This window comes from Neofelis nebulosa, chromosome 2, assembly GCF_028018385.1.
Source record: "Neofelis nebulosa isolate mNeoNeb1 chromosome 2, mNeoNeb1.pri, whole genome shotgun sequence".
Classification (NCBI taxonomy): domain Eukaryota; kingdom Metazoa; phylum Chordata; class Mammalia; order Carnivora; family Felidae; genus Neofelis; species Neofelis nebulosa.
Window position 1 is genome coordinate 21,091,837 of NC_080783.1, and position 27,300 is coordinate 21,119,136.

A 27,300-nucleotide genomic window follows, 5' to 3' on the forward strand; every position below is an offset into this window, starting at 1 on the left:
AGAGGCAGTTAGAGGAAATAGGTACATTTGTCTTCTACCGGTTAAATTATAAGGGGAAAAGCATTGCAGGAATAAAATAATTATCATGAAAATGAAAGCCCATGGTTTGGAGGGTTGGGTTTGGGTCTGTGTGTTGGTGTTCCTTGTGTCTTTCTGTATTCTTTTTTTCTGAACTGATGAGCAGCGAGGCTGGAGATTTTTCCATGAAGAGGGAGGGAGATTCTACGTGTGTGTTTTGTGTGTGTGTTTGTGAAATTAAGCTGCTTGGTATGAGAGCAGAACTAGAAATAATTATGTGGCTAATTGGATTTAGTGTGGATAACTATAGCTCATTAAGGCCTTAAATCTTTTTTTTTTTTCCTACTTGGTAATAGAGTTCTTTCTTTTTAAAACCAAATTACCTTGCAACAACTCCTTATTTCTTTGTGCAAGGGTTGACACACTGTTATTCTCCAGGAGCCAAGGTCTGGCCTTAGCAACACTGAGACGGGAAACGAGAAGCTGGCCGGTCTGGCTGGGAAGGGTCTCTGGTGCCTGTGTAATAGGCATCTCAACATTGACACGTCCAAAACTGAGCTCCCAATCTGCCCTCCAAAACCTGTCCTTCCCTGAGTCTTTCCCATCTCAAATGAAAGCAACTCCCCATCCGTCTCATGGCTCAGGTCAGAATCAGCGTCATCCTAGATTTCTCTCCTTTCATCCACCCATCCAGGCCATCGGCAAATCTTATTATCAGTGTCTTCAAAACAGATCTAGAAGCTGACTGCTTCTCAGAACTCCCACTGCTTCCATACGGGTCCAAAACAACATCATCACCCCCCTGGATTACTGCAACAGCCTTGTCTTTCTACTTGGCCCTTACTTCTGTTTGGTCTGTTTTCAGTACAGCAGCCAGAGTGATCCTGTCAAACATGGTCAGATCATATCACTCGCCTCTCCTCAAAACTCTCTTTTCTCATTCATAGTGAGTGCCAAGTTTTTAAAGTGGCTGTCTCCTGATTTGTCTCTCATTCTTCCTCCCCCTTATATCTCTGACCTCATCTCCTACTCCCCTTCCCCTCATTCACTCTACCCCAGACACACCAGTCTCTTTGGTGTCCCCAAAACATGCCAGGCATGCTTCTGCCTCAGGGCCTTTGCACATGATGTTCCCTCTGCCTGAAATGTTCAGCTCCCAGGTATCTGCATGGTGTGCCTCTTGACCTTCCCCAAGTCTTCAGTCAAATGTCCCTGTTTGGTGAAGCCTGTCAGCCACCTATTTAGAATACCAAACTTCCCACTCCCTACTCTTCTATTTTCCTTTTCCCTGCTCATTTTTCTCCATAGCACATGATAGCATCTTAGGTACTTATAGTTTATTTGTTTATATTTTTTATTATCTTTCTCTGTCTAGTAGAGAATTTGGTTAGTTCTACTTGCCATTGTATCCTTGTCGCCTAGAACAGAACCTGGAACACACTAGATGAATGCTTGATGAATACAGGAATGACTGAATGAGGCCCAGAGAGGTTAAGCAACTTTTCCAGGGTCACACAGATTGTAAGAGCCTGGATATATCTGAGACTTCCTAGGATTAGAGTCCAAGCTCTTAACCACCACATTAGGGTCGGTAATGGATGATGTACCTAAATCATCCTTGCACCCCAAGGCTAGGGCTTCTGTTGTCTCCTTTTTCCTGATCTTCTGGAGCTGCACATTGCAGCAGGGCTGGGGCTGTCTTTGCGTCACTAGACTGTATTTGTGTCTTTCTGTGGCAGGGATGCCTGGTGCCTGTGTGGGTGGAATGGGAAGTCTTGGCTTACCTGCCACTGTCATGGCAACCAGGTAACCTAAGGACTCCAGAAGCAAGTCCTTTCAGATGGAGAGGAGAAAGAATGGAAGAAAGCTGAAAATAAACAGAAAGAAATCTGTGAATGGAGAAACGACTGGAGTCTCACACCTGCAGCTTGCCTTGTCATTGGCAGTGAGGAGAATCCACCCAGTTCTCCTCCCCGCCCACCAGCTCAGCCACAGCCAAAGGCTGCAGATCAACCCGTCCTGCCTCTTGCCTCTAGCATGACCCCACTTAACCCATCCAGGAGGGTTGTGCTCTTCTGTGCAACATCCCCAGGGAAGGAGAGCCCCCCAAATGCTCTCAGCATTCCCGTGGTAACACAGAGGACAGTCCTGGACCGGAATTCGGCAGGATCTATATTCTGATCCCTCATCCATCTCACAAGGGCAGACTGTCTTAGATAGTTCTTTAATCTCACCCTCCCACAGGGGCTCGACGGACCCTTTACCTAAGGCATGGCTCCTTCCTTATTTGCTAGTAGGAGAACAGAATAGAGCTATAGCAGAAAAAAACTATGAAATTAAAGTCCTCATGGAAACATGAGCTGGAATTGCATTACTTGCACAAGAGGACTTACTTGTGCCAGGCACTGTATCTAGCACTTTGTGGGCATGACATCATGCCACCCTTGGAGGAGGTAAGAGTTGCTTGCAACAGAAAGATAAAGAAGCCTCAGAGAGGTTGAGCAGCCTGCCCAAGTTTGCACAGCGGGTAAGCGTGAAGAGGCATTCAAAACCTAAGGAGCCAATCTCTGAAAAACATGCTCTTCATGCCTCCCCGACACCATGTCCCTTGGGGGCCAGGGTTTTTGAGAAGACCTGATTTGTCTTGCCTTAGTCATTCCCTGGGCCCCAAAGCTTCAAGTAGAACATCAAGGAGTGTTTAGGGCCCTTTGCATTTAATGAGCCCCTTTGATCCGTGGAGTTTGCTGAGCTCTGCAGACAAGATCGTAATAATCCCCCCAGCCCGAGGGCTGGTGTCTCAGGAGCTGGACCAGAGGGGCTCATCCTCTTCTACACCTGGTGCCCATCCAGTCAGCAAATGCCCGTTACTGTGCACCAGTAATGTGCTGAGTTCTATGGGGCACACAGGAACAGCTCCAATCTTGGAAGACACAGAGAAGAACCACTCAACTGTGGGTGGCAGCATGGGGAGAGGAGACAGGTCTGTAGCTAGCAGTCTGGAGAGACTTGGCAGAGGGGTACCAGCTGGGCAAGGAGGCTGGAGGAGGGACAGAGAAGAGACCATGGGCACAGGTGTGGGAGGGACAGTGGGGACAGAGTCCACAGGAGGGATGAACGGGGTGCTGAGAAGCTTGGAGGCAGGTGTCACAAAGACCTGGCATTAGATTCTGGCCATGCCACCGGCTGGCTGAGGGACTCTGAGCTGGTCATTTAACCTTTCTCTTCAATAGGGGTTGTTCTTACACTCAGAGGCATTTACCACTTCCTGCTCCAACACTTCAGCTTTTAGCAGAGTTTACTGCACAGATCATCTTAAGGCTAACCTGAGTTCGTCTGGCTACCGGCTCATTTCCATCTCTTCTGCTCTTGAAGAAGCATAGGCCTGACCAGTCAAAGGTGGTAAAGCGGCCTCTTAGAAGCCTTAAACTTGACAAAGATGATGGCCCTTCTCCCAAATGTACATAAAAATATACTAAATCATCACATACAAAACTTATGTAAATGCTAAGGTTAAAATAACATCTTTCCAGATTTATTATTATTATTATTATTGTTGTTATTATCATCATCATCATCATCATCATCATCATTATTTTTGCTAAAATCCTAGATTGCTTCCTTTATCAAGTTAAACCTTTCTAACAGTTTTGGTGTCCTCACTTTCTAATCTTTGTAGCACCTGAAGCAAGTTCATAGTCTGCCTTTCGGGGGTGTCTGGTTCCCAGGGAAAGCATGGGGGACCAGGAGCCCCTGGGCAAACAGCACACCTTTGGCCTGTTAACCAGGCACTGGGGCCAGTCAGGCCAGGTCATGCTCTCCCTTTCCCCAGATAAGTATATTGAGGTGCAGAGACTCCTGAGAGCCCTGGTGGTTGCACATCTACAGCCTCGATGGAGAGTCCAGGTCTTGTGACCAGTTGTGCCTGGCCAGCAACTCTTCCTGCCCTGTCTCCTGGCTGCTGCTTGGAAGCAAGGAGTGTAGACTTCTCTGCCACTTGGCAACGTTGCCAGGGACCAGAAGTCATGTCTCTTACTCCACTGGCAATTTGACGTGGCTGCTTAACAACCCGATTAATCAAACCCAGCTCATCCTGTTAGAATTAATGAGCCTGGGAAATGCTGCCATGAATGATGAGGGCTTTTGCCCCTCCCCCAACACCTCTCCCCACTCTCTCCCTCCTGCTTCTTTCTGAGAGCCACACAGCAACGACTCACTACCAAGGGCCCTTGGACCTGGAAGGGTGTGGTGGGCATCCAGCAGTGTGGCCATCTCCTGCCTCTTCTACTCTCCCAGGCACCACAGCTGCCCACCTGGAGCCAGAGCTGGCCATGTTCGAGGGGAGCAAAACTTGTTCATCAAACAGATATGAATGCATTTTGCCACCAATATTGGATGGAGAGTCTGTTTCAGGCGCTATATTAGGTGTTAAGGATGCAAAGATGGAAACGATATTGTCCCTGTAAGGGATCATGGTGTAGTAATCTAGAGACAAATGGGGGAAGTGCTGCAACAGAGGGTATGGGAAGGGCGGGAGCCACAGTGAAGGGGGCCCGTCAATACTGGAGGAGCAGCGTGGGGAACCAGGAAAGGTTGTATGGGGACCAGGCACTTTGAGAATTTCTACCACCAAGTTCATTCATGGCGCATACATACAATGAGTGCTGGGCACTGGGCAAGGTGCTGGGGTCCAGAGGTCCACAAGTGGACACGGTCCCTATTCTCCTGGACTGGGCAGTCTCATCCCTGTTCCTCGGGACAGTGCAGGGAACCTGAACAGACACTTGATTAGCTTTTTCATTTACTCAAACACAAATGTTGTTGAGGGCCTTTGGGGAGGAGGGCTAGGCATTGGGGGAGAGGAGTGAACAACCCCTCATCCCTGCCTTCCAGGGTTTCTCTGACAAGTAGACAGGCATACTCACAGATCCTTATAAGGAGGTACTAAGTGCTCTAACAGGGATCTGCCCAAGGTGCTCGCACAAGGCACTCAGAGATCAAAGAACTGAGCTCAACCTGGAAAAGTCAGGGGTGACTCCCTGTAGGAGGTGGTATTGGAACTATCATGAAGATAGAGAAGCAGTGTGACAGGTAGACCAGGTACAAAAGAACACTGTAGACCTCATCCAGGCCAAGGTGTGGTCTTTGAGTGATAGGGGTTGAATTGGAAGGGAAAGATGATTCTGTGCATCTTTGGAGGGAACAGCTGGTTCTACAGTCAACAGCAAAGACCATGGGTTAAATGTGTGTCTTATAGGTCAGGTGCTCCTGTGCTTGCTTGTTCAAAATGGGTAACAAGATGTGGTTTCCTGAATGGTGGAATCTCCAAGTTAGCAGGGACGTGGCTTACGTGGCCAAATCGCAAACACACCAGTGTGGGGCACAGGGACATCTTCTGGGTCCTTTGATAGGAGTGAGGTGGAAGGGCTGGGTCCACAATAAACGAGTTGGAATGGGAAGGGAAGGCATAGGGAGTAAGGAGAAAGAGAACCTGGGGTAGGTCAGAAGAAGGCACAGGCTGGGGAAGGGGGGTGGCCCAACTGTCAAGTCCTTAAGAAAGCAAATGAGGGACTTGGGGGTGGTGGGATTTAGCAAGTACAAACCACAGACTCTGAGCTGGGAGGGAGAAAGACAAGCCAGAAGGGGAAGGAGGGAATGGGGAGGGGAGAGAGAGAGAAAAAGAGTCAGGGAGGCTCACAGAGGCACTTTGGGGCCGCCTCGTCGGGCCTGGCAGGAAGCAGATACACGCCAGCTTCAGTCACGGTCATTGACATGTCATCACAGGGTGTTCTGGAGGCTAAGCCCATCTCTGCAGTCTACTCACAAGGGTCTTCAGATCCTGCCACCATCTCGCTGGGCCAGGTCCTCTGCCTCCCTGCTTCCAGGCCTACCCTAGACTAGGCTTCGTGGCCACTCCCAGCCAGGCCCAAAGGACATGCCTGGAGGGATGGATACACACCTCTTAGGTCCTTGGGATTCAGGCCTGCCCCCACCTGCCAAGGTTTAGTCACTCAGGGGCCCGGGGAGGGAGGCTTCACAGAGGGACCTGAGTCTCCACGTGCTGGTCTGCGGGGGAGTGCAAAGGCTTCAGACCAGAGCTCCAAACTCGGGCAAAATGACGCTCACGATATGTTTAGAAGACTTGCCTTTGTTGTGGACATCTCACTATTGGGAGATTTTACATAAAAATCGCTCCCTAGATTCCCACGTGCAGAATGGGCTGGCGCTGACAGTGGCTTTCTCTTTCTTTAACTTGGGGTCTGGACCTTAGATTGGCCCGTGTCCCTACCAGCTGGCTGCCTGTGTCACTTGCATGGTCTGCCTGGCTCTGAGGGCATTAGAGCTTGAGACCCCCTTCACAGAGAAGTCCGCCAGGCTGGCACCCTCTTTGGACAGCAAGGGGCTTCCATAGACACCGACCTGCTCATTTTTACAGGCACCCTAGGCCTTGGGCGGCACCCAGTGGGTGCTGAGGCTCTGAACTGTTGGTTGAATTCACTGAGGCTGCCTGGCTCCCCTGTCCCCCATGGACTTCTGGTGCTTCCCAACAAAGCCCGTGACCTGGCTTCAGTGGTGTGGTCTGCCATCCCTGGGTGGCCCCAACCACGCTCCACACGCCGGGCGGGGACCTCACCGCCCTCTGCCTCTCTCCCTGCAGGGGGAGCTGCTGAGCCCATGCCGCTGTGATGGCTCGGTCAAGTGCACGCACCAGCCCTGCCTCATCAAGTGGATCAGCGAGCGGGGCTGCTGGAGCTGTGAGCTGTGTTACTACAAGTATCACGTCATCGCCATAAGCACAAAGAATCCTCTGCAGGTATGACCGGGAGCGAGGATGGTCTCCCCTTCGAGTCCGGGTCAGTCTGGAGAAAAGGAACGAGACGGGCCGCGTGGGCAAGACGGCAGTGGCCTGGGGGCAGAGGGGATGAGAGAAGTCGTGTTTTCTCCTCAGCCTCAGTAAGAAGGGAAAGGGATGGGGCAAAGGGAAAGGAAAGATTTAGAAAGAAAGAAGTGTGAGCGTGAAGTGGTAGACAGGATCAGTGAGCCAAGGGAGGGAGGGAAGGAGGGAGAGATGGCTGGCTGGCTGGCTGGATGGATGGAAGGGGAAAGGAAAGAAAGAAACGACGGAGGGGAGGCAGGGAGGAAAAGAAAGGAAAGAGGGACAGACCAGAGGTCAGATGATAGCAGAATGGAAAAAGGACAGAGGGTGAGGGGTGTGAGGAGGAAGACTGAGGGAAAGCTAAGGGCGGGGAAAGAAGAAATGAGGAGGGAGGAGACTCAGGGCCACTGCCCAGACTTTGATGTGCACTCAGTTCACCCGGAGTCTTGTTTAAAAAGCAGAATGTTGACAATAAATTTCATATATTTAAAAAAATTAAAAAAAAAAAAAAAGCAGACTGTGACAGGAGTCTGGGGCGGAGCCCGAGATTCTGCATGTCTAACAACCCAGGGGTGATGCTGATGCCGCTGGTCCACGGACCACCACACTCCTAGTGACAAGGGACAGGGGGAAATGGAGAAGAGACAGGAGAGGGAGGTGGCGAGAAACAGAATGGAAGGCAGAAGGAAAAGGGAGGACTGGGAAGGGGCGACCCTGAGGGGCAGAGAGGGCCAGGCCGGGTGGGGCCCGCCGCAGGGATTCGGACAGGGCCGCAACCGCACCCTGTTGTCTCCCATCCTCCTGCCCTGTCCGGAGCTGCTGGCGGGCCCTGCCCTGCCTCGAAAATCCTCCAAACCCAACAGCGGTCCCTGTGAGGCGCACCCACATGTACAGAGAGCACTTTGCTTCTGGAAATACCTCTACATGTGCATGGTCAGCCAATGAAGCTGCCACACAGTCAATCAGCCAGCATGCCAGTGAGGAAGGGAGCTTTAGGGGCCCGACATAGCTGTTTCCCTTCTCCTTTCTCAGGGGGAGGGGGCAGAGTCGATTCTGCGAGCCCAGGAGGGCGGTGGTTTGGGGCGACTGTGGGGGTGGGGTCTTTGCAGGGAGGGTGAGCCGGAAACCTGGAGCTGCAGTGTCTGGCGCGTTTTATTTTAAACACAATGTAGTCGTACACGAGGCACTGTCAGGAATGCGTGCGTGCGTGCGTGCGTGCGTGTGCGTGCGTGCGTGTGTGTGAGCTACTGCATGCATGTGGGCCAGCAGGGGGCATCGTTTCTGGAAGGAGGCCCTAAGACTCCCAGGCACCTCAGCAGCCATCCTGATGGTATATGGAGGGGTCAGAATAAGAGATGCCTCTCGCTGTGCTGGTTCCATCTTTAATCATTCATTTCAAATCTTGAAGTGTCTTAAAATAGCAGTGTCATGAGACTGCTGATTCCATGCCCTCTGGGGTGTATTAACTCTCTTCTTCCTTCTCAGCTCACTCAAGCCTTAGAAAAGGGTCAGAGTCCAGATCCACGGGACTACCCCAAAGTGCCCCCTTGGCTCATAAAAAGGCATTGGAGCTTGACTCATAGAATGAAAAACCATTTAGGGATAATTTTTTCCTGGGAGGAAAAAAGAAAGAAAGAAAAGGTTATTCTAATCTTTTTAAGTATGGTGAGCAAATGGCAGCATTGACGATACTGATGTATTAATTTAAGTTACTAATATGTCTTTAACTGTGAGTTTCTGAACACTGGGGACTGACTCCCTTGGATTCTGTTGCTCCTGGAAATACATGGTGTGTGCTCAGTAAATGCCACTGCACTTTTCCAGATTGCACCAGAAAGAGGAAGTAGTTTGGCCTAGCGGCGGTGTTGTGTGGCTGTGGCCCAGATTGTCCCACTTGTGTCCCTGGGCTTCTCGGACCCAGCCAGGAGTGAGACAGCCACAGTGGGGCTGACTTCTGCTCCCACAGCCCAGCTGAGCCACCTGCAGGACAGGACGGAGCAGGCAGGATACCTCTGCGGTCAGAATGGGGAGATTTCTCCCAGGTCTCGGGGTACGCACCTCACGGTCCATGCCCCATCCAAAGTTGTGAGAGACAAGTGGTTGTGACGGCACATTATCCCAGAGATACTCTGCAAGATTCTGTTTGTGGCAGAAGAAGCACTGAGAAAGGATTTTTAGGGTGGTCCCGGGGCCCTCTCTGCTACAACTGAACTGCAGTTATATATTTTTAAAATTTTAAACATTTTTTTAAAGTTTATTTATTTAGAGAGAGAGAGAGACAGAGCATAAGCAGGGAAGGGGCAGAGAGAGAGGGAGAGAGAGAGAGAATCCCAAGCAGGCTCCACACTCTCAGCACAGAGCCTGACACGAGGCTTGATCTCATGAACCATGAGACCATGACCTGAGCCAAGATCAAGGGTCGGTGCTTAACCGAGGGAGCCACCTGAACTGCAGTTACATTAATAAATGTTTAGTTAGTGCTTGCGGGGCGGGAGGGGGGGCAGTCACGCTAAGTATTCACACATATTATGTCATTTAAAACTGAAACCAACCCAGTGCAGTGGGCATTGTTATTCCCAATTTACAGATGAAACAGTGGAGGCACAATTTACCCAGGGTTGCCCTGATGGGGCAGGCTTGCATACAGGGGTCTGACTCCTCTCACCTCCAGTGTGCAGGCGAAGACTTGGCTGGGTGCGTTTAGGAGTCCCCCACCTTGACGTGCATCACTGTGTTTTTGCTGAAACATAATGAAGAGTGGAGATGATGGCAGCTCGTCCCGTTCAAAGCTCTGATTGAAGAGCTATTTCACTCAGCCCTCACAATACTCTAGGACATGGGCAGGACCAATTATTTCCATTTTTTATGAAAGGGAAAACTGACAGTCCTCGTGACTTACTGACTTCTGTGAGGCCACACTGCACAGGCTGGGGCAGAGCTCTGCCAGAACCGGGTCCCGACTCCTTGCTCAGGGACCCTTCCTGGTGCGAAAGGAAACATCCAGTCCTCAGGCTCTTCCGTTCACTGGGGCTGTGGCACAGGAGGCCAGGACGTGGAGGGTCTCCTGATACCATGATCAGAACCTCGTTTGGAACCCTTCTCCCCTCACCAACTTTCCCTTTGAGAGTTCAGAGCTCTCTTGTTCTCTGCTTGCTCTTTGCTGCTCTGTTCCCCACACCTCTCGTGGGGGCTCACATGGGACAGACAGAAGAGCCCAGCCACAGCACCCCGCCCTGTTCCTTGTGCATGATGCTTCAAACAGTAGTCAGGGGCCCTGCTTATGTTCTACAGCCAGCTTGGGGGATCAGGGGTTAGGGTGGCTCTTGGGATTAAGGGGACCTTTCTACACCACTACATTTGGGGGTTTTGAAGTCTGCAGCAGGAGAAAGTGAAGGTTGATGATGACCCAGTGGTCAAAACAAAAAGCTCAGTTAAGGACCCTCTTCACAGAGAGGCAGGCACTGGAAAAAACATTTGTGGTAGAGTGTTTGAGAGGAGTCTGTAGGATCAGGCCATCTTCTGGAAAATTCCCTTGTTTTGTGTAACCCTAGGCTAGGGGAAGCAGTGGAAAATGTAAAGGCCCAATTACCTGTAATGGAATGCTATCTGTACAATTAAATGTAAAGGCTGATGTCCTACATCTAGACTAACAAGTGAAATGTATTCCAATGGTTACAATTCCTTCGGGGCCACTGGTCAGTCCTCCTGAGCCAGAATCAGTGCTTCCATCCAGACCATTTAATGCATAGCGAGGACTCACTACTGGCTGATGGAAGGTTGTCTGCTTTTCCTGGGGCATTCAGGCTGAAAAGCCTGCTGGGGGTGTCCTCTGCAGGGCTTTACACAAATTCTTACAATCAGAAGACTGTCCCGCCCTTTACCTTCCCACATCTGATCCTGTCACTTCCCTGGTTAAAAGTGTTCAATAGCAGCATGTTTACTCTTAGGACAAAGCCAAAATTCTGTGCATACTCTTCAAGATTCCACATGATATTCTCTTATTTTCCCAGCTGTCTCACCCCACACTCCCTTTTGCTTTCTCTGTTCCACCCACTCTGGCCTTCTTCCAGGTTTTCATGTTCACTATGCTTTTTCTGCCACAGGACGTTTGCACATGCCTTCTCCTGTGCCTAGAGCACTCTTCCCTCCTCCCTTTGCCTAAACTCCCACCCAACTCAAGCATTGCTTCTTCTGACAAGTCAAATCCCCCATCAAAGGCTCTCACAGTTCCGTGTACCTTCTTCTCTTATGCCTGATAAATTGCAGCTGTAAATAAATTTATTTGATCATCTGTGTTCTCTAGACTTTAAATTCCACGAGGATGGAAATCTTATGTGTTTTTGCTTACTGCTTTATCTCCAGCACCTAGCAGAGTGCATATTTGTTGAGTGAGAGCATGAATAAATCCCAAACTAAAATCCAACTCCACGTCCACTTATGCCTGTGCTACCTAGGCCAGCCATAGAATCACAGAATTTCAGAGTTGAAGCCCACCCACACCCCAGTTTTCAGTCCATCCATCAATACTGCTATTAGCATGGTGCTTTTTCTGTTAAAAAATGAAATCTCAGTGTTTATATATAGTCAGTAAATTATACTGTTTTTCTTATCTCTCCCCCACATCCCATGTCTTCGGCTTGTCTGTTAAATTGGTAATCCCTAGCACTTATATTAAATGACACGCCAGGTGTTGTTGTAGAAAATAAGCAAAAGAAAGGCCTGTGTCCTATTAGTGTGAAAAGCACCTATTAGTGTGAAAATAAACAATGTTGCTCCGGAAAGAATATTCTGGGCCCTAGAATACCACCCACACTGGCTTTGCATTTTTACTTTCTGCTTCCCATTTCTCTGTCTGTATCATAATCAGTTAGACAGGCCTTCCTTCTCTGTGATGGCTGCCCAGAACTCACTCCCTACAATAATTTCTGATCATTTGGTGTGCTATAGGTTTCCTCCATATTAAAAGTGCAGTATAAAACTCAGAAACTTGTAAAAATAGCCATTGTACTACAAATTAAAAAGCCCTGTATTAAATCCTGAACCAGAGGTGAGAGGTCGAGGCAGCAGAAGCAAGAAGCATGGGAATGGAATGGAAATGGAGTAAGGGTGTCCCAGCAACAGCTAACCTGCCTTTCTCTTCTTTGCAGTGGCAGGCCATCTCTCTGACAGTCATTGAGAAGGTGCAGATTGCAGCCGCCATCTTGGGTTCCCTCTTCCTCATTGCCAGTATCTCTTGGCTCATCTGGTCGACCTTCAGTCCCTCGGCAAAATGGCAGCGCCAAGACCTCCTCTTCCAGATCTGCTATGGGATGTACGGATTCATGGACGTGGTGTGCATAGGTGGGTCTGGGGCTTGTCTCTATGGGAAGTGGAGAGCCACGTGGCGGTGAGTTAGACCAATCTCTCAGGATCCCTCCCTCTTAAAGGCCAAAGCACCAGGCTTGAGACCTACAAGCTCAGGAGGAGCCAACATCTTAGACGTGAGGGGTAGATGGGATGGGGGAGGAAGTAGGCCAGAGAAGGAAGGTCTAAATCTTTCCCGAGCAAATCTGTTCTTGCCTAGTTGAAGATAAGGATAAGGAGGCTCGCCTCTAAGAAGACTTGAGAGAGGTCAGTTGGTCAGACTATCTGCCTCAGACAGGATGTGCAAGCCCTCTTCTCTGTTGCGTACTCCATGGCTGCCAAGCCATAACAAGGGACGATTATACATTTAATTCCATCCTCTTCACAGCAAAATGCCCAGAAACAGCCATGATGATACCTGCCCCTTGCCCCCCTTCTCAGCTTTCCATGAGCCTATCACAATACCCAAGATTTCTCTAGTCTAGTGTTTTTCAAACTGTATGTAGTCCTGGTGTTCCACTCACAGCTTCAAGGAAACCACTTTTGGGAGTGGGCAGTGGAATGCAACACAGAGAGGCTCTGAATCTTCACCCTTGCTTCACCCTTAGTTTTTATACTTTTATCCATTTACATATGTTTCTCTTCTAGGTAAGACTTTGTTTTAAAGTCTTCGATGTTTCAGAAAAAAGTTGGAAACCCACCACTCTAATTCCTGCCTGTTCCTTCACACCATCCCCAAATCTATGTTCCTTCCTCTTCTGGTATGTTAGGTTGGTTGGTGGAAGGCTGAGTCTTTCTGTTTTCCCCCCAAAATGCTTACGGTTTTCAACTATGGAGTCTTCATTCAAATGACTGAGGTCCTGGTTTTCTCTGAATGACATGAAGCATGGTTAAGCCCTAGTCATACATCCTACTTGGAACTCTCAGGTTGTCCCCTAGGCCATGATACTGACAGCACTTAAGTTCCACAGTGGTCTTCTCTGTGCTTTACTTTGTATATTATATCAATTATGCTACACTGCTCTGTTTGGCAAGAAAACATCTATTAGCTAGGATTTGGCTAGGAGGATGCTATGTGGATTTCTTTGGAGTTCTTTAAATTAGGAATCAGAGAGGCCTGGAGACTTGCATGCTGATTACAGCAGCCAGAGACTAGTGATGCTGGTGCTTGGATACTTGTCTAAGCTTTTTGCTGCCTCTCCCTGCTCACTAAACCAATACATCAACCCTAAGTTCCAGAGCCTTTTTTAAGGCGGCCTTTTATGGCACCTAGACAGTGAAAGAAACAGACTGCCCAGTTTTGGAGGACCGTGGAAGAGAGAGGACTGTGAATAAGGAGGAATTTGACTTTGAGCATTTTAATTTAGTTCCCCCTCCACCGAAATCCCCTCCCACCCTGCTGAGGCGTGGGTTGTTGCTGCCAGAAGCCAGGGGTGTCTCCATATGGAGGTGTATGGCTCTGGCATGAGGGGGGCAGCAGTGGAGAGCCTGTAGGAGCTTCTCCGGCTGCCCTTCATTCTCCTTCAGGCAGGCTTTTGACTGGTTCCTGATGTGAGCTTCTGCGAGACATGCTTTCCCAACACATGGTGTATTAGTCAGCTTTGGCTATGGTAACAAGCAACTCCAGAATTGCAGTGCCTCACAACAACAAGCATTGATTCCCCATTCATGGGTCTGCATGGTGCCTGTGGCTCAGCTGGGCTTGGCTCGGCTTAGCTTCTGACTGTGCATTGGGTTCCAGCCTGCTCTGAGTGTCTCATCATGCTGGGGCCCAGGCTGGAGAGGTAGGGACTGCTGAGTGTGCTCTTCTAGGCAGGTGCAGAAGCACAAGAGGACTGGCACACTGTGTCTTCTGCCCACAACCCATGGTCCAATGCAAGTCATCAACGAACCCAAGATCAGAGGTGGGGGGTTGGGGGTGGGCCAGGGAAGCATACTGCTCCTCCCCTGGAGGGAGCATGGGAGTCAAAGAGGAGCATAGATACCACCTACCATTCAGGGGACCACAGACTTGAAGACCAAGAGACGTGAACATAGAAGAGAACATGTGATCAACCCGTACAACTCCTGCTTTGAAGTTGAGAGAAGTGGGGCCCAGAGAAGGGAAGTGATATGCTCAAGATTGCTCAGCTGTGATTTGAAGCAAGATCTCTTGATTAGTGGTCCAGTGCTCTTTCCATTATCCTCTTGCATCAGACAGCAGGAGTCTTCAGTATCTCTTATGGGACATCTGCAGATGCCACCTCCGACTTTGAGTGCACCTGGACCCAGGTGTAGGAAGAGCCATCACAAACAGTCCTGCTGCTTGTGGCTCTGAGCCACCCAGCACCCAGCACCCCTTTCTGCTTGGGCTTTCCTGGCACTCTGGTTTCTCCTGTCATAGTGTCTCCCACTGCGTAGGCCTCCACAGAACCGTCATGTCCTTTGTCTCTTTCTTGGCTCCTCTCCATCTGCCTCCCCCTAGCCCACTTCTGTCTCTGAAATTCTCTCTCTTATGTACATACATACATCAGTCACCCGATTTCTGGAAGCAGCACAACAAGCTAAATATTGAGAGTTTTAATATTGCTTTCATTCCTTCTAAGCTTTTAGGAATATAATTTCCCAGAGTGCAAAGCCACACCATGATCTATCCATTCTGCTCTGACAAGCCAGTGACTGCTTGGAGACAGCCATCGGACAAGAGGGGAATGCATAGGAACTGTAATTGCTTTTGGTGCTGTCCAAAAGTGGTCAGATATATTTATATTTAGACTAGCTCACCTTTAAAGAGTTTAGACTGTTCTATCATTTTTTGATTATAACGGGAGCTAATTCCATTTGAGTGCATTTTCCCAGGGCCAATAACTTTATTTCCATTTTTCAGATGGTGAAACTTATACTGAAGGATTTGTCTTAGGCTGACTCAGGCAGCAGAGGAGGACTCTCAGTTCAGCATTTTTTTCTAGGATAGGTTGTCCATAGAAGAAGATGCTAGGAGACAAAATCAGAAAGAGAGTAATATGTGACCTAAACAAGAGAGTGGAAGGTGATGGATAGTAGTTGAAATGCACAAATTCTTGTGGTGGTTGAAATGATGGTGATTTTGACGATGGTGATGATAATCAGTGGTGATGATGGTGGTTTTAAGGGTGAAGTTCAGGTACTGGTCACTTCTCTTCTGTAGTGTTCTGGCCAGTTGAGGGAAAGCACCCAGTACTGCATAAGTGGTTGTAAAGTATCAGCCTTTTAGGGACTTTCTGAAAGAGACAATCAGGTGGAGCCTGCAATGTCTCTAGGGGTATATTTATTTTTAGCCTCAACTAGGCATTTAGACTCACAGAACTACCAGACAGCACAGCTAGCACTAGACTCACTTAGAGGAATTTAGGACAGGAACCACAGCCTCCACAAGGCAGGTCCAGCTTACCCTCTCTGCAGGTGGGTCCTTGCTGCATTCCATAACCTAGTGTAGGGCTAGTCTCTCAGCCCCAACATAATAGCTTAGAAAGAAGGAGAGGAGACCCACAACGAGGGGTGCAGGGTCCACCTTGACATAGTTTCCCCACAAGAGTCATGCACAGTTACAAGTGTCACTGTACTCTGGGAAGCCTGAAGCTACAGACTCCCACCAGATATTCACAGTGAAGCACCCACCAGTCAGGGGTTACTTCCAACCCAAGGAATGTTGTAACACAGCTGACACTAACCTTATCAGATTTCCAGGGCAAACAAGACAGAATGCCAACCCAGGGTCTAGCTTGTTTTGAGAGAAGGAGGAAGTATGCCATCACCTCTGTCCTACCACCTCCTATCTCTATCCATGAATCTGGACTCCTGGCCACACAAACCTGTTTCACTGAACCAATGAGAGGAAGAGGAGCTGGAAAAGGGAACAGAGACCTGGCTAGGTGAGCCAGAATGAGACATATGTGATCTTCTTACTGCACAAAAATGGACAACATGGATAAGAGAGCTACAGGGTGGCACCTATATTACTATTAAGGTGGTCATCTGTTTCAAAACTTGGTCACTTACTTATTTCCATGGGAAAGGGGAAGTCTCCCTTCCAAAAGTCCTAAGAAAGTGGAAGAAGATGGTCTGAAAGAGTGGGCAGAGGAAGAGATGATTCCTTACTGGAAAGTAGGTAGAAGTGATAATGGGAAATGTGAGTGTTCTCAAGAAATGTTGGCTGAAAAAAGATGTCACATAAAAGTATCCATATCCATAGACCCAAGCTCCTTGGATGGATGAGGCAACCCAGTCCCTGATAAAAATCTATCATCAGAAGGAAAATGAGTCTATCCATGTGTTAGCTCAAAAGGCTGAGTAAGAAAGGAATAAGACCATCTGTTAAGATAAGTCTTTGGACTTTCGCTGGTTTTCAGACACCAAGAAAAAATTTTCTATTCTGTAAGACTGTTAAATGGCCTCAGATAGTAAAGAATCTGAGTAAACATAAAATATATAGCTTTAATTAATACTTAAAAATAGATTTACTTTTGTTATCAGAGCAGCACTCTGAGGGAAAACTCCTAAGGGTGGGAAGGACACAAAGAGACACCCCATTGGTCACCAACACCAGCTCAGCAGATATTCTCTGCCATGAAGCTAAGAAGATGCAGAGTCTGGGACATGGTCATCTTGTTGCCACAAAGCCACATCAGCCCCATCCATGCCTATGTCCACCTGGTTGGCCTCCAGGGAAAAGTTTTTGGTTTTCACCAAAGGATTTTGCCTGAAATGGGTGCCAGGAAGGTCTGCGTTCTCTGTTGGATGCAGCATGGACCCAGGGTTGTGGACAATAGCTCTAGACTTAGTTATATGAAAAGGTTGTACATTCTTGGATACAAACCACCCCTACAGATTAAACATCTCTTAGCCTAGAGTCCTAACTTCCTAGACCAATCCATGCCACTGTGAAAAACCAAAACTAAGTTGCTGTGGACAGAGCAAAGCACCAAATCCCTAAAAGGCAGAGAAGAACAGAGAAAGGGCACAATAACCCTAAAAGATAAGCAGGGTAAGTATTATGATCCATATTTAACAAGTGAGAAAAGCTTTAAAGTAATCGTGCTCCAGGACACATAGCTAAACAAATAGCAGAGCTGAGAATTGGACCAAGAACCTTGGGCTCCAATTCCAGGGTGCTTCTACTGCCTATTTTTTTTATCTCTGATTGCTCTGTGGAATTGCAAATGCAGAGCTCAGATGGGGAGGCAGCTTGAGGGGAAATTGGTCCGGTAATACCTTCACCCATAGGGTAATAGCTGAGCAATAAGAAATTTAGTGAGCCCTAGCTGCTCCTGTCCTGTATTCAGGGTCTTGGGAGTTAGCCATTGTTACACTTCCCTTTTGATCAGGCTATTCTGATACCAACTGAGAGAGTGGCTTAAGAAGTTGAGATGAAATCTGGGTGGTTTATCTCTCCTCTGGTGAAGGGAATTTGGGCAGGGGAAGCTAAATCCCCTGGTCAACATGAACTTAGGGAATCCATTCATTGACGAAAAAATATTTATTGAAAGGGCACTCCCAAAAAGAGAGTCACTTGCTCTCAAGGATCTTACATTTCACTGGGGTAGTAGACAAGTTAATCATTTATGTCAATAATAAGAGCTGGGACACAGAGATAAGTGAACACAGAAGATGACTGAGTTAGAAGGGGTTCAGAAGGGTCATATCTGTTCATTCAGTAGCATCTCCTGGCTGTCTGGTTTTGTTCCTGAAACTAGGGAAATTTAATAAAATAATGAATGAGACAAGAATCTTTGCCCTCAAGGAGCTCATACTCTACAAATAAATCATAGCACAGTGGGAGCCGGGATAAGATGTAGAGAAAAGGAGAACAAAACAGAGAGCAATTAACTCTCTCTTGGAGGAGTCCAGGAAAGCTTTATAAAGGAAGGAACCCTATCCTTCAGCTAGTTTTGAAAGATAGGTCGAAGTGTGTCCAGAAGAGTGGGAAAGAACATTCTAGGCAGAGGGAATAGCATGTGTAGAAGCACAGAGACTTGAGAGAACCAGGTACACTTGGGAAACTTGGAGCATGCTTGTATGGATGGCTCAGTGTCAAGAGCCAGAGTAGGAAGGTGGGTGATGGGCCATAAGGATATGGAGGTTGGTGGAGCCAAATCCCACAGTGCCAGGAATCATGTGCTAAGGAGTTCAGACTTTACCCTGTTGGTGATAGAGCGGCATTGATAAGAAATCTTTCTTTTCAATCTTTTATATAGGAAAGAAGTATGGTCAGATGTATGTGTGTTTTAAAGAGATAACTTTGGCAACTATGAGGAGGATGGCCAAGAGCTGGACAGACTAGAGAGGCAGGGAGGGGCCGGTTGGAAAATGCTTGTCATAGTCTGAACAAAAAGAAAAGAAATGTGAAAAAGTGCAGTGGGGAAGAAGTGTATGGGATGACTTTGGGAAGCACTAAGGATGTGGATGAGATAGGGCTGTATGAACTTTGAAGCAAGCAGAAACCCCAGGGCTCTGGCTTGAGTGGAGACTGGATGCCATGGCTGAGCATGAGAGTGGGGCTGGCAATTGGGTGAAGCCAAGGTGAACCAAAGGTGTATCTTTGGCAAAAGCACCAAACAAAAGGACCACTGTGAGCCTAAAACCTAGGCGGTGAGGTAAGAGGTAGTTCCTAAGTGAAGAGTTTGCAGTAGAAGACAAGCAAGACACATGGAGTGCATTTTGGGCTGCAAAGAGAAGGCTATGCCAGGGAAGAGTCTCCTTGCAGGGGTAGAAAGAAGGAAAGGGCCTTTTATGGCCTCTTGTTCATAGAGGAAGGATTTGAGGGCACTGGACCAGTTCTGATGAGGATTGGTGACTAAAGAGAAGGGCGGAGGTAAAGAAAGATTTCTGTAGGTACTTGGATTATAAAACTTGAGCATGGGTTTGGGGGTCAACAAGAAGGTGGGTAAAGCTGTGGGTTTTGACAAGATAACTTAGGAGGAGCTTTCAAAGAGTGGGTGGCTAAGGATGGAGACCTGGGGAGTATTAAACACTTAAAAGATGGAGGAAGACAGAGAATGAGGAAAACAGGAGGGAATGAGTCGTAAAACCCAGAGTGGCGAGTTTCTGGAAGGAGCGGTGGGAGCATGCTGCATAATGGTCGGGCAACATATTGCTCAGTTTCTTACTAACCTTGCGACCTCAAGCGATTTGCATAACCACTCTCTGCTTTCCTTTTCTCGTCTGAGAAATGGGATAGTAATACCACCCTCCAAGGGTTGTTGAGAGTGTTGAAAAGATGGCATACATAAAGGAGCAGGAGTTCATAAAAATCAGTGACCTGGCTGGGTAGCACTTGGTCAGGTAGATTCCCCTAGGATAAAGGTTTATTCCTCACTCTGTAAAGGTTTGCTGGTACTGTTAAAACCAGAAGCCCGTCACAGCCTAGAGAGCCAGACCTCATGTCCTCATATAATTGAGAGTCTGATGTTATTTGGAGCAGTGCCTCTTCTGGAAGGTTTTTGGTTTCCTCACCCGTGTCCTCTCAATGAGAAGATCTGATTACATTGAATGTCTTCATGACACCTGCCTCCTCTTCCGTCATCTCTAATGACGCTGTCTGCCCCAGCAGAGAAGCTTGACAGAATCTCGCAGCAAACAAATGGGCCAGTCTCTGCTCCAGTGGGTCAAGTTATTAGGATTTAACAAGAGCAAATTAATTAAGGTCTTTGGCACCAAAAACATTTTTTTTTCACTCTACAGACTCAAGAGATTGACCACCCAAAAGCCAAATCTGCAAAAATGCGGACCTCACGCTTATCATGTTGGTTTGTTTGTTTTTTACTTGTGAGTAGGATGTGGTCAAGGAAAGGAAGGAAAACAACATTTCTGAGATTGTTCCAAACCTTTAAAACAGTGGACTATGGTAATTAACAAAATTATAGGAAATCTTTTGTTAAAGCTTCCTCTGTGTGCTGTTCCTTGAGGTCCTTTCCTATAATTTAGAGATAACTGGTGCCTGCCCTCTGAGATAAAGGAACTCAAATTCTGATTTATAGGAAGTGGGCAAAGGTGGGGAGCAGCAGGAGAAGAAAAACATTATTTTTCAAACTTAATTTTAATTCACATTAACTAAAAACACATACATGGCACAAAGATTCCTTCCTGTCTTCCTTCCCTCAGGCTAGAAATGACCCCATCTGTCAAACCTTTTAATTCCCTGATTAGGAAACTGAAAATATGGAGAAGGCAGCCTGGTGCCCTAGAGAGACTGGGAAATAGGAAATTTAGGTCTGAAGACTAGATTAGCCACTAACAACCTTGATGACCTTGGGTAAGTTACTTCATGTTTTTTTTGTTTTTTTTTTTATAGCTCGGTTAACTCATTTATAAAATGAGAGGGTTGAGCCGGATAACTTGCAAGTCCTTCTAGATCTGACATTCTAGGATTCTGAAGTCCCTTCCATTGTGAGAAGATGTCATAATTCTCAGAGGTTGACAACTGTGGCTTTGGGGGGGGGGGGATTCCCAATAATGTTTGGCCAGACCAAACAACTGATAAGTGCCAGCCACATAAATGGGCAAGATGATGTTTCTTTTATTTATTTATTTATTTATTTATTTATTTATTTTTGGGACAGAGAGAGACAGAGCATGAACGGGCGAGGGGCAGAGAGAGAGAGGGAGACACAGAGTCGGAAACAGGCTCCAGGCTCCGAGCCATCAGCCCAGAGCCTGACGCGGGGCTCGAACTCACGGACCGCGAGATCGTGACCTGGCTGAAGTCGGACGCTTAACCGACTGCGCCACCCAGGCGCCCCAGCAAGATGATGTTTCAATGCATGTTCCCTTAAATGCATGTGGCTTCTCCAACTTTCCAGATTAACTGTTAGCTCCTAGTCTACCCACTCTCTGCCTCCCCCCACCCAGGGCATCCTATGCAAGGCTACCTCTCTCCACCGCTGAGCTGTTAGATGCTCCGAAAATGAAGGTGACGGATTTAGAAGCAGACACGCTAAGTGAGCACTGTCCCCCTCAAAGGAGACCCCTGGGGAGGCAATTCATTTATTGCAGTGTGCTGACAGGGCTCAAAATATTTTAGGAACACCTCTTGGGAACTGTCTTAAATGCCTGCAGCCATGTCTGCAGGCAATGGCGTGTCTGTCCATTGACAGTGGGTCTATGGCTAGAAAAAGCCCCAATCTGGTAAATCAGGTAGCTGCTTGAGCCAATTATAGATTTTAGGGGTGACATGAAATATGCCACTGAGCCAAAATCTGCTTTTCTCTTATGGCCCCCTCCCTGGCGCTGAAGGTATCTTAGTTAGTGTAACCCCAGCAAATTACACATATAATAAGTGTATATAATTTCAGTGATTTAATGCAGTAGGAAGCTCCTGATCAGTGGGAGATTCTCCTTCACACAGATTCAGGGACATAGGCTTCTTCCATTTTGTGGCCAGAGTCCCCTAGGCTCTTGAGTCTTTTATCTCCAGCTAATAGAAAATTAAAGTGAGCACGGATAAGGCACACACACACACACACACACACACTTCCCCCTCATACCCATTCTTTAACCTTGGCCTGATTCATGTTCACATGAAATGCTGGTCACCTGGCTCCCCATGGATGCAAAGTGCTAAAAATGTAATTCCTTCTCAGTGGCGGCTCTGTACTGAGAAAGAGAAGAGTGGGTTTTTGGTGGACAGTTAGTCATGTCTGTCACAGGCTATGTCATTGAGAAATTTCCAGAAATGTTCTGAACTAGGATAGCCTAAGAGAAAGTGTCCCAGTTTGCCAGGGTAATCTTTTAAAATGCCAGGATTTTAGGGGCACCTGGCTGGCTCAGTCGGTAGAGCATGTGACTCTTGATCTCAGGGTCATGAGTATGAGTTCAAGCCCCACATTCGGTGTGACTCTACTAAAAAAAAGTTGTAAAACAAAAATTAAAATCCCAGGATTCTATTTTATTTTATTTTATTTTATTTTATTTTTTTAAACATTTTTTTAATGTTTAATTAGTATTTTTGAGAGAGAGAGAGAGAGAGAGAGAGAGATTGAGAATACAGAGCAGGCTCCACGCTGTGAGCAGCAAGCCCAATGGTGAGGTTTGAACTCATGAACCGTGAGATCATGACCTAAGCCAAAGTCAGACGCTCAACAGACTGAGCCACCCAAGTGCCCCTAAAATCCCAGGATTTTAAAAGACAACACTTTTTAGAATTTGGGCATATTTGCTTAAATAAACTACTTTTGTAACTTTAACATAACTCCTTTGAGATGAAGCCATGTGAAACTTACTTCGTAATAATGCTAATAAAATAAGAACCAAAATTTATTATTCATTATGTACCAAACACTAAAAAGTACTTTACATGCATTATCTTATTTATTCCCTATAACCTTATGATGTAGTTACTATTAAAATGCCCACTTTCCTGATAAGAAAAATTGAGACTAAGAGGTAAATCACCCAAGGCCATACAAGTAGAACCTGGTTTCATCTGATTTCAAAGCCCATATCCTTAACTACTCTATTATAACAATATAACACATATACATCAAAACACAAAGTACAAAAGACAGCTTATTAGAAATTCAAGTAGAAATTGTATACTCATACCTACAGATTATTATAAAAAAAGATCTCCATAACTGCTGTCTCTGGGGGAGCACATGACCTGCAGCATGGAGGCAGCAGCAGCCCAGGCACACAGCACTCTTCTGTTTCAGATGTACCTGAGTGTACGTTCCCCCAACATGGACAAGCTGTGTGTCTGTGGGCAGGATGCTAAGCCTCTCCAAGCTCAGTTTCCTCTTCTGTCAAGTGCAGATAATACCACCTACATTATGGGCTTTCTGTGAGAGGTACACTAGATTTGCAAAGCCTATTTATTTATGTATTTATTTGTATTTTTTGCAAAGCCCTGCTGGAGTGACAGAACAGAGCAAGCATTCAATAAGTACTTGCTATTGTCACCATTGCCATCATCAGCATCGCCACTGTGACCTTCATCACCATCACCTAGAGTGACTGAGCAATGCAGTTCTGGCAGTTTCAGTCCAGATAGTGAGAGCCCTGAGCTTTGTAGAGAAGTCTCATAGGCAAAAGCTACAGTATCTTCGGAATCAGCTTCACACACAGAGTTGCAGGCATGGACCCCTCACATATACCAATGCAGGAAATTTGGGGCTCCGAGGACATCTCTCTTCCCTGCCCAGTCCTACCGAGTCAAGCGCATTCATTTCAAGGAGCGTCAGTGCTCTTCATGATTTTCTAGCTGAGGTCTTCTCACAGGTCTCTGCAATGCCCTGGGTGGGCAGAGGGACCAGCAAGGTTCTGGCCCTGATGGGTTTAGAGACATTCTGTACGGCATGACCAAGGTCAACCAGTCCAGCAAGGACCCCGCTAGGAAGGGAATTGTAATAGAAGTCACTGCCAAGGGGACAGCCTCTCCCTGGACACTGACAAGGCATCAACAGGATGGAAACGGAAGGGGAAGGTGATTTTGCTTCACTCTCATCAAAGGCTTTCAGTATCTTCTGTCCTTTGGGTCTTTATTGCTGAAAGAGTAGGCCAAACCAGGACCCAAAGCATTTGAGTCAAGGGGAGCCTGCCCAAATGAGGCCCCTGGATCCACATCTCATCATCCATAGGGAGACTCCCAGAAGAACATTCTGGTTACACTTCTGAGAAGCACAAAGCTGTCACCATGAATACTGGGGAGGTGGAGGCGCTGCCAATGTCACCTCACAACGCCACTTCCTAACCACCACACTCCCCTGCAAAAAAAAAAAACACACACACACACAAAAAAAACAAAAACAAAAACAAACAAACAAAAAAACAAACCAAAACCCTAGCTGGTTAGACTGATCTTTCCCCACACTTGCCCGACAGGTTCTTTAGTACAGATTCTGACAGGGCTGGGCTCTTGAGGGGTAATGTCTGGAGGAGGAGTTTGGCAGTGGTAGCCTTCCGTGTAAGTCCTGCCCCGCAGCTGTGTGACAGTGGACAGCCCTGCAGGCGGGGAGCATTCCCCCACTGGCACTGCTGAAGGCTCCTGGCAGGGGGAGAGGAGGCAGGAGTGGAGGCTTGTCACCACATCTGCAGGATCAGCTGGCCTCCAGAGCTCCTTTTGGCTCCAGCATCTTGTTCATCTGTAAACAATGACTCAGACTGAGGATTGGGAAGGACAATTAGGAGACGAAGAACAGGTGCTTGTGCGTGGGAACAGGGTTGGCGAAGGAGGAAAAGATATGAGTGAGCTTTTTCTCTTTTGTCATCTCCATCCCCACCCCACCCCCCAATACTCAATATCACGTGGCCAGGCACAGTGCCAGGCATCAGCACATACGACTCATTACCTCATCTAATCTCAAAACAACCCTATAAGAAAGGTGGTATCAGTCCCAATTTACTGACAGAAATACTGAGGCTCAGAAGAGGAAGTGACTTACCTAAATCCACAAGGCTAGAAAGTGGTAGATACTCTGCATGTCCGATGCACGTTCACCGGCAAGTTGCCTCTAAAACATGGGACCCAAAGTTCTTTGGGTCCTGAAGAAGAAGCATCCGTTTCTTTAGCTGCCTCACATCTTCATGTCTACTGCATCGGGAACTAGAGATTTTTTAAAAATTACCCACAGCTCTTTATTTGATCAAAATCTCGAGCCTTCCATGAGGCAGTAGGCCACGACAAGGGTCATGTTCTAGGCAGTGTTACTCAAGTGTGCTCCACACACAGGCAGGATCAGTGTCACTCAAGAGCATCTTAGAAATGCAAATTCGTAGGCCTCAACCAAGACCTACTGATTCAGACTCTTGGGCCAGAGCCCAGAAATCTGGGTTCTAACAAGGTCCCTGGCTGATTTTGATGCATGCTAAAGTTTGAGAAGCACTGTTGTAGAATTGTCTGCAACTTTTTTGCCACTTAGATCAGGATAGTAGCAGGAAATAGGGGGTGGGAAGAAGGGATTTTGGCATTGCTGAGGGGCCAGAGGCTTCTCTGCAGGCTTCTCAGTTAACCTTGGTCTGTTACCTCCATATATAATAAGAACAAGTTTTTTTGTCCTATCACAGGTGTTCAAAGAAGCACATAGTAGGTACTCAGGAAATATTACCTAAATAGAATTAAATTGTATCTCACTGCTTGGGACACAGCAAGAGCCAATGGCCAAAATTCAGCAGGCCATGATTGGGAGGCCAATCCCAACCGAGGATTGAGGACTCCCTGACAAAGCTGTGTCATCAGCGACTGAGGGGCAGAGGGAGCCAAGCAGACAGGACCACCCACTCACAATGGCCACCTTCCTTCGCTCCTCATGGGCTAACCAGAGGGCCACTTCAGCTGGAGGCTCAGGGGAGAGATATGATGACAAGCAAAGGGTTCTGACACTTAAGGATCCTCCAGCTCTATGAGGAAGAGTTGCCCCCAAAGGTGGAGAGACATTAGGGAGATGAAGGTGGCAATTCTTCTGGGACTGGATGTCCCAACAATGCAGCCCAGGGTGGGGCACCTTGTGGGTGGTTACAAGGTAACTATTAAATTAAATAGAAAACAACCCCAGAGGGGCGCCTAGGTGGCTCAATTGGTTAAGCATCTGACTCTTGATTTCAGCTCAGGTCATGATCTCACAGTTTGTGAGATCAAGCCCCACGTCGGGCCCCGCACTGACAACATGGAGCCTGCTTGGGATTCTCACTCTCCCTCTCTCTCTGCCCCACCTAGGCTCTCTCTCTAAATAAATAAATAAACTTAAAAAAAAAAAGAAAAAGAAAACAACTTGAGAGAAGCACCCAGTGAATCAAAACTTACTGAGTTTCTGGTATTGCCATGCATTATAATGTTCCATCCTCTTCTACTATTTCTCTGCCTCCCTTCACCAATAACTTCTTTCCCTCCTATTCTAATTTCCTCCTCTCTCTCCATCCACTGCTATTTCCAACTAATCTTCCTTCTCTCCCAACTCTTCAACTTGCCTATTTTCAACTGTCCCAATTAGATGAGCCCCACCCATCTTCCTCCATTTTTTTTTTTTTTTTTTTTTTATTCCACAAGCCAAGGAATCAATAAGTAATTTGTAGAGCGGGAAGCAGAGGAAGAACTAAGGGGAGTGGATGCAAATAAGGTAGTTTGTGCTTTTCCCACTTTTGCCAAACAAGCATTATCTACAAAAACAGGTGCACTTTCCCCCCTTCAGCCTCCTACCCATTAAAGTGGTTTAATTACTTCCTGATCACTAGACAGTTAGATAATTAGAAGGCAGCATTCAGACCAAAAATTTAAGCCACCCTCTTCAATCAGGGTAAAATTGTGTGATCAAGAAGCTAATTAAGAATCAAGTGTATGGCTCTTATTGGAAAGAGTTAGTTTGGGGCTTCAAAAGATTCTGCTTCTCTCTCCCTGAGGCCCCTATCTCCTCCATCATCACCAAGGCTTCATTAAACTCCTGTTGCTGTGTTGACTGTCCAGGCCTCAACCATTCCTGGACTCAGTCCTCAAGGGGCTTACCGCACAGGGAAAAGAGCTTGTGGAACTAATCAACATATGAATGAAGCAGTGCCACAGGACTCATATTCCTGGAAGGAAGTGATGAGGGTCGGTACATTGGGAGAGAGTGATGAGACAAGGGGCAGAGAGGAGGTCTCCTTGTCTAGAATCAGGCCACAAATAGGGATCCATAGATGGTCTTCAGAAGATATATGAACCCTAAATTCATATGTCTGGTTTGTGTTCCAGGGAGATGGTCCTTAGCCTTCATGAGATCCTCAAAGGGGCATGTGACCCAAAAGATTAGGAACAACTGGGTCACAGGGAGATGGTCTCTCCAACAAACTTTTAAAAACATGTGGCCAGAGTGCAATCTCAGCAACTATTGTCATACTAGAAGAAAGAGCGGTGGTGGGTGGCTATCTTGTCTCCTAGAATCACAGTGTGTTCAAGGTTGGAGAAGCACTGAGAGGTTTCCATCTGGTCTCTTTGCTTGACATTGAGGATGCTGGAGTGACTCATCACTGTTTGCTCCTGTGAGTCAGCTCTTCCCTCCAGAGGCCAGGCCAGCAGCCATCCCTACACTGACAGTTGCTGCAGGGTGAATCCCGAGTCATCTCACTCCCCATCACAGGGC

General features: G+C 47.3%; 2 protein-coding genes and 1 long non-coding RNA gene across 4 annotated transcripts in view; 1 reads left to right on the forward strand and 2 right to left on the reverse strand.

Moving 5' to 3' along the window:
- MARCHF4 (membrane associated ring-CH-type finger 4) overlaps nt 1-27,300 on the forward strand; it is a 108,494-nt gene that overhangs the window by 75,462 nt on the left and 5,732 nt on the right. The window contains exons 2-3 of one of the 2 annotated variants that reach the window (XM_058705691.1): nt 6,674-6,829; nt 12,040-12,232. In XM_058705691.1, the coding sequence (XP_058561674.1) occupies nt 6,674-6,829; nt 12,040-12,232 (349 nt within the window). The remainder of the gene's footprint in view (nt 1-6,673; nt 6,830-12,039; nt 12,233-27,300) is intronic. The other variant, XM_058705699.1, reaches the window with a different exon arrangement.
- On the reverse strand, nt 8,261-12,041 carry LOC131498468 (uncharacterized). The gene is made up of 2 exons (XR_009255440.1): nt 9,558-12,041; nt 8,261-8,505 (listed from the first exon to the last, which is right to left on the reverse strand). It is a non-coding gene; the product is annotated as an uncharacterized LOC131498468 (long non-coding RNA).
- Nucleotides 24,035-27,300, reverse strand: part of XRCC5 (X-ray repair cross complementing 5) — a 131,387-nt gene continuing 128,121 nt past the window's right edge. The window contains exons 20-21 of the transcript XR_009255419.1: nt 24,631-24,779; nt 24,035-24,330 (exon numbers count right to left, since the gene is read on the reverse strand). The gene's annotated coding sequence lies outside the window, so the exon portion shown is untranslated. The remainder of the gene's footprint in view (nt 24,331-24,630; nt 24,780-27,300) is intronic.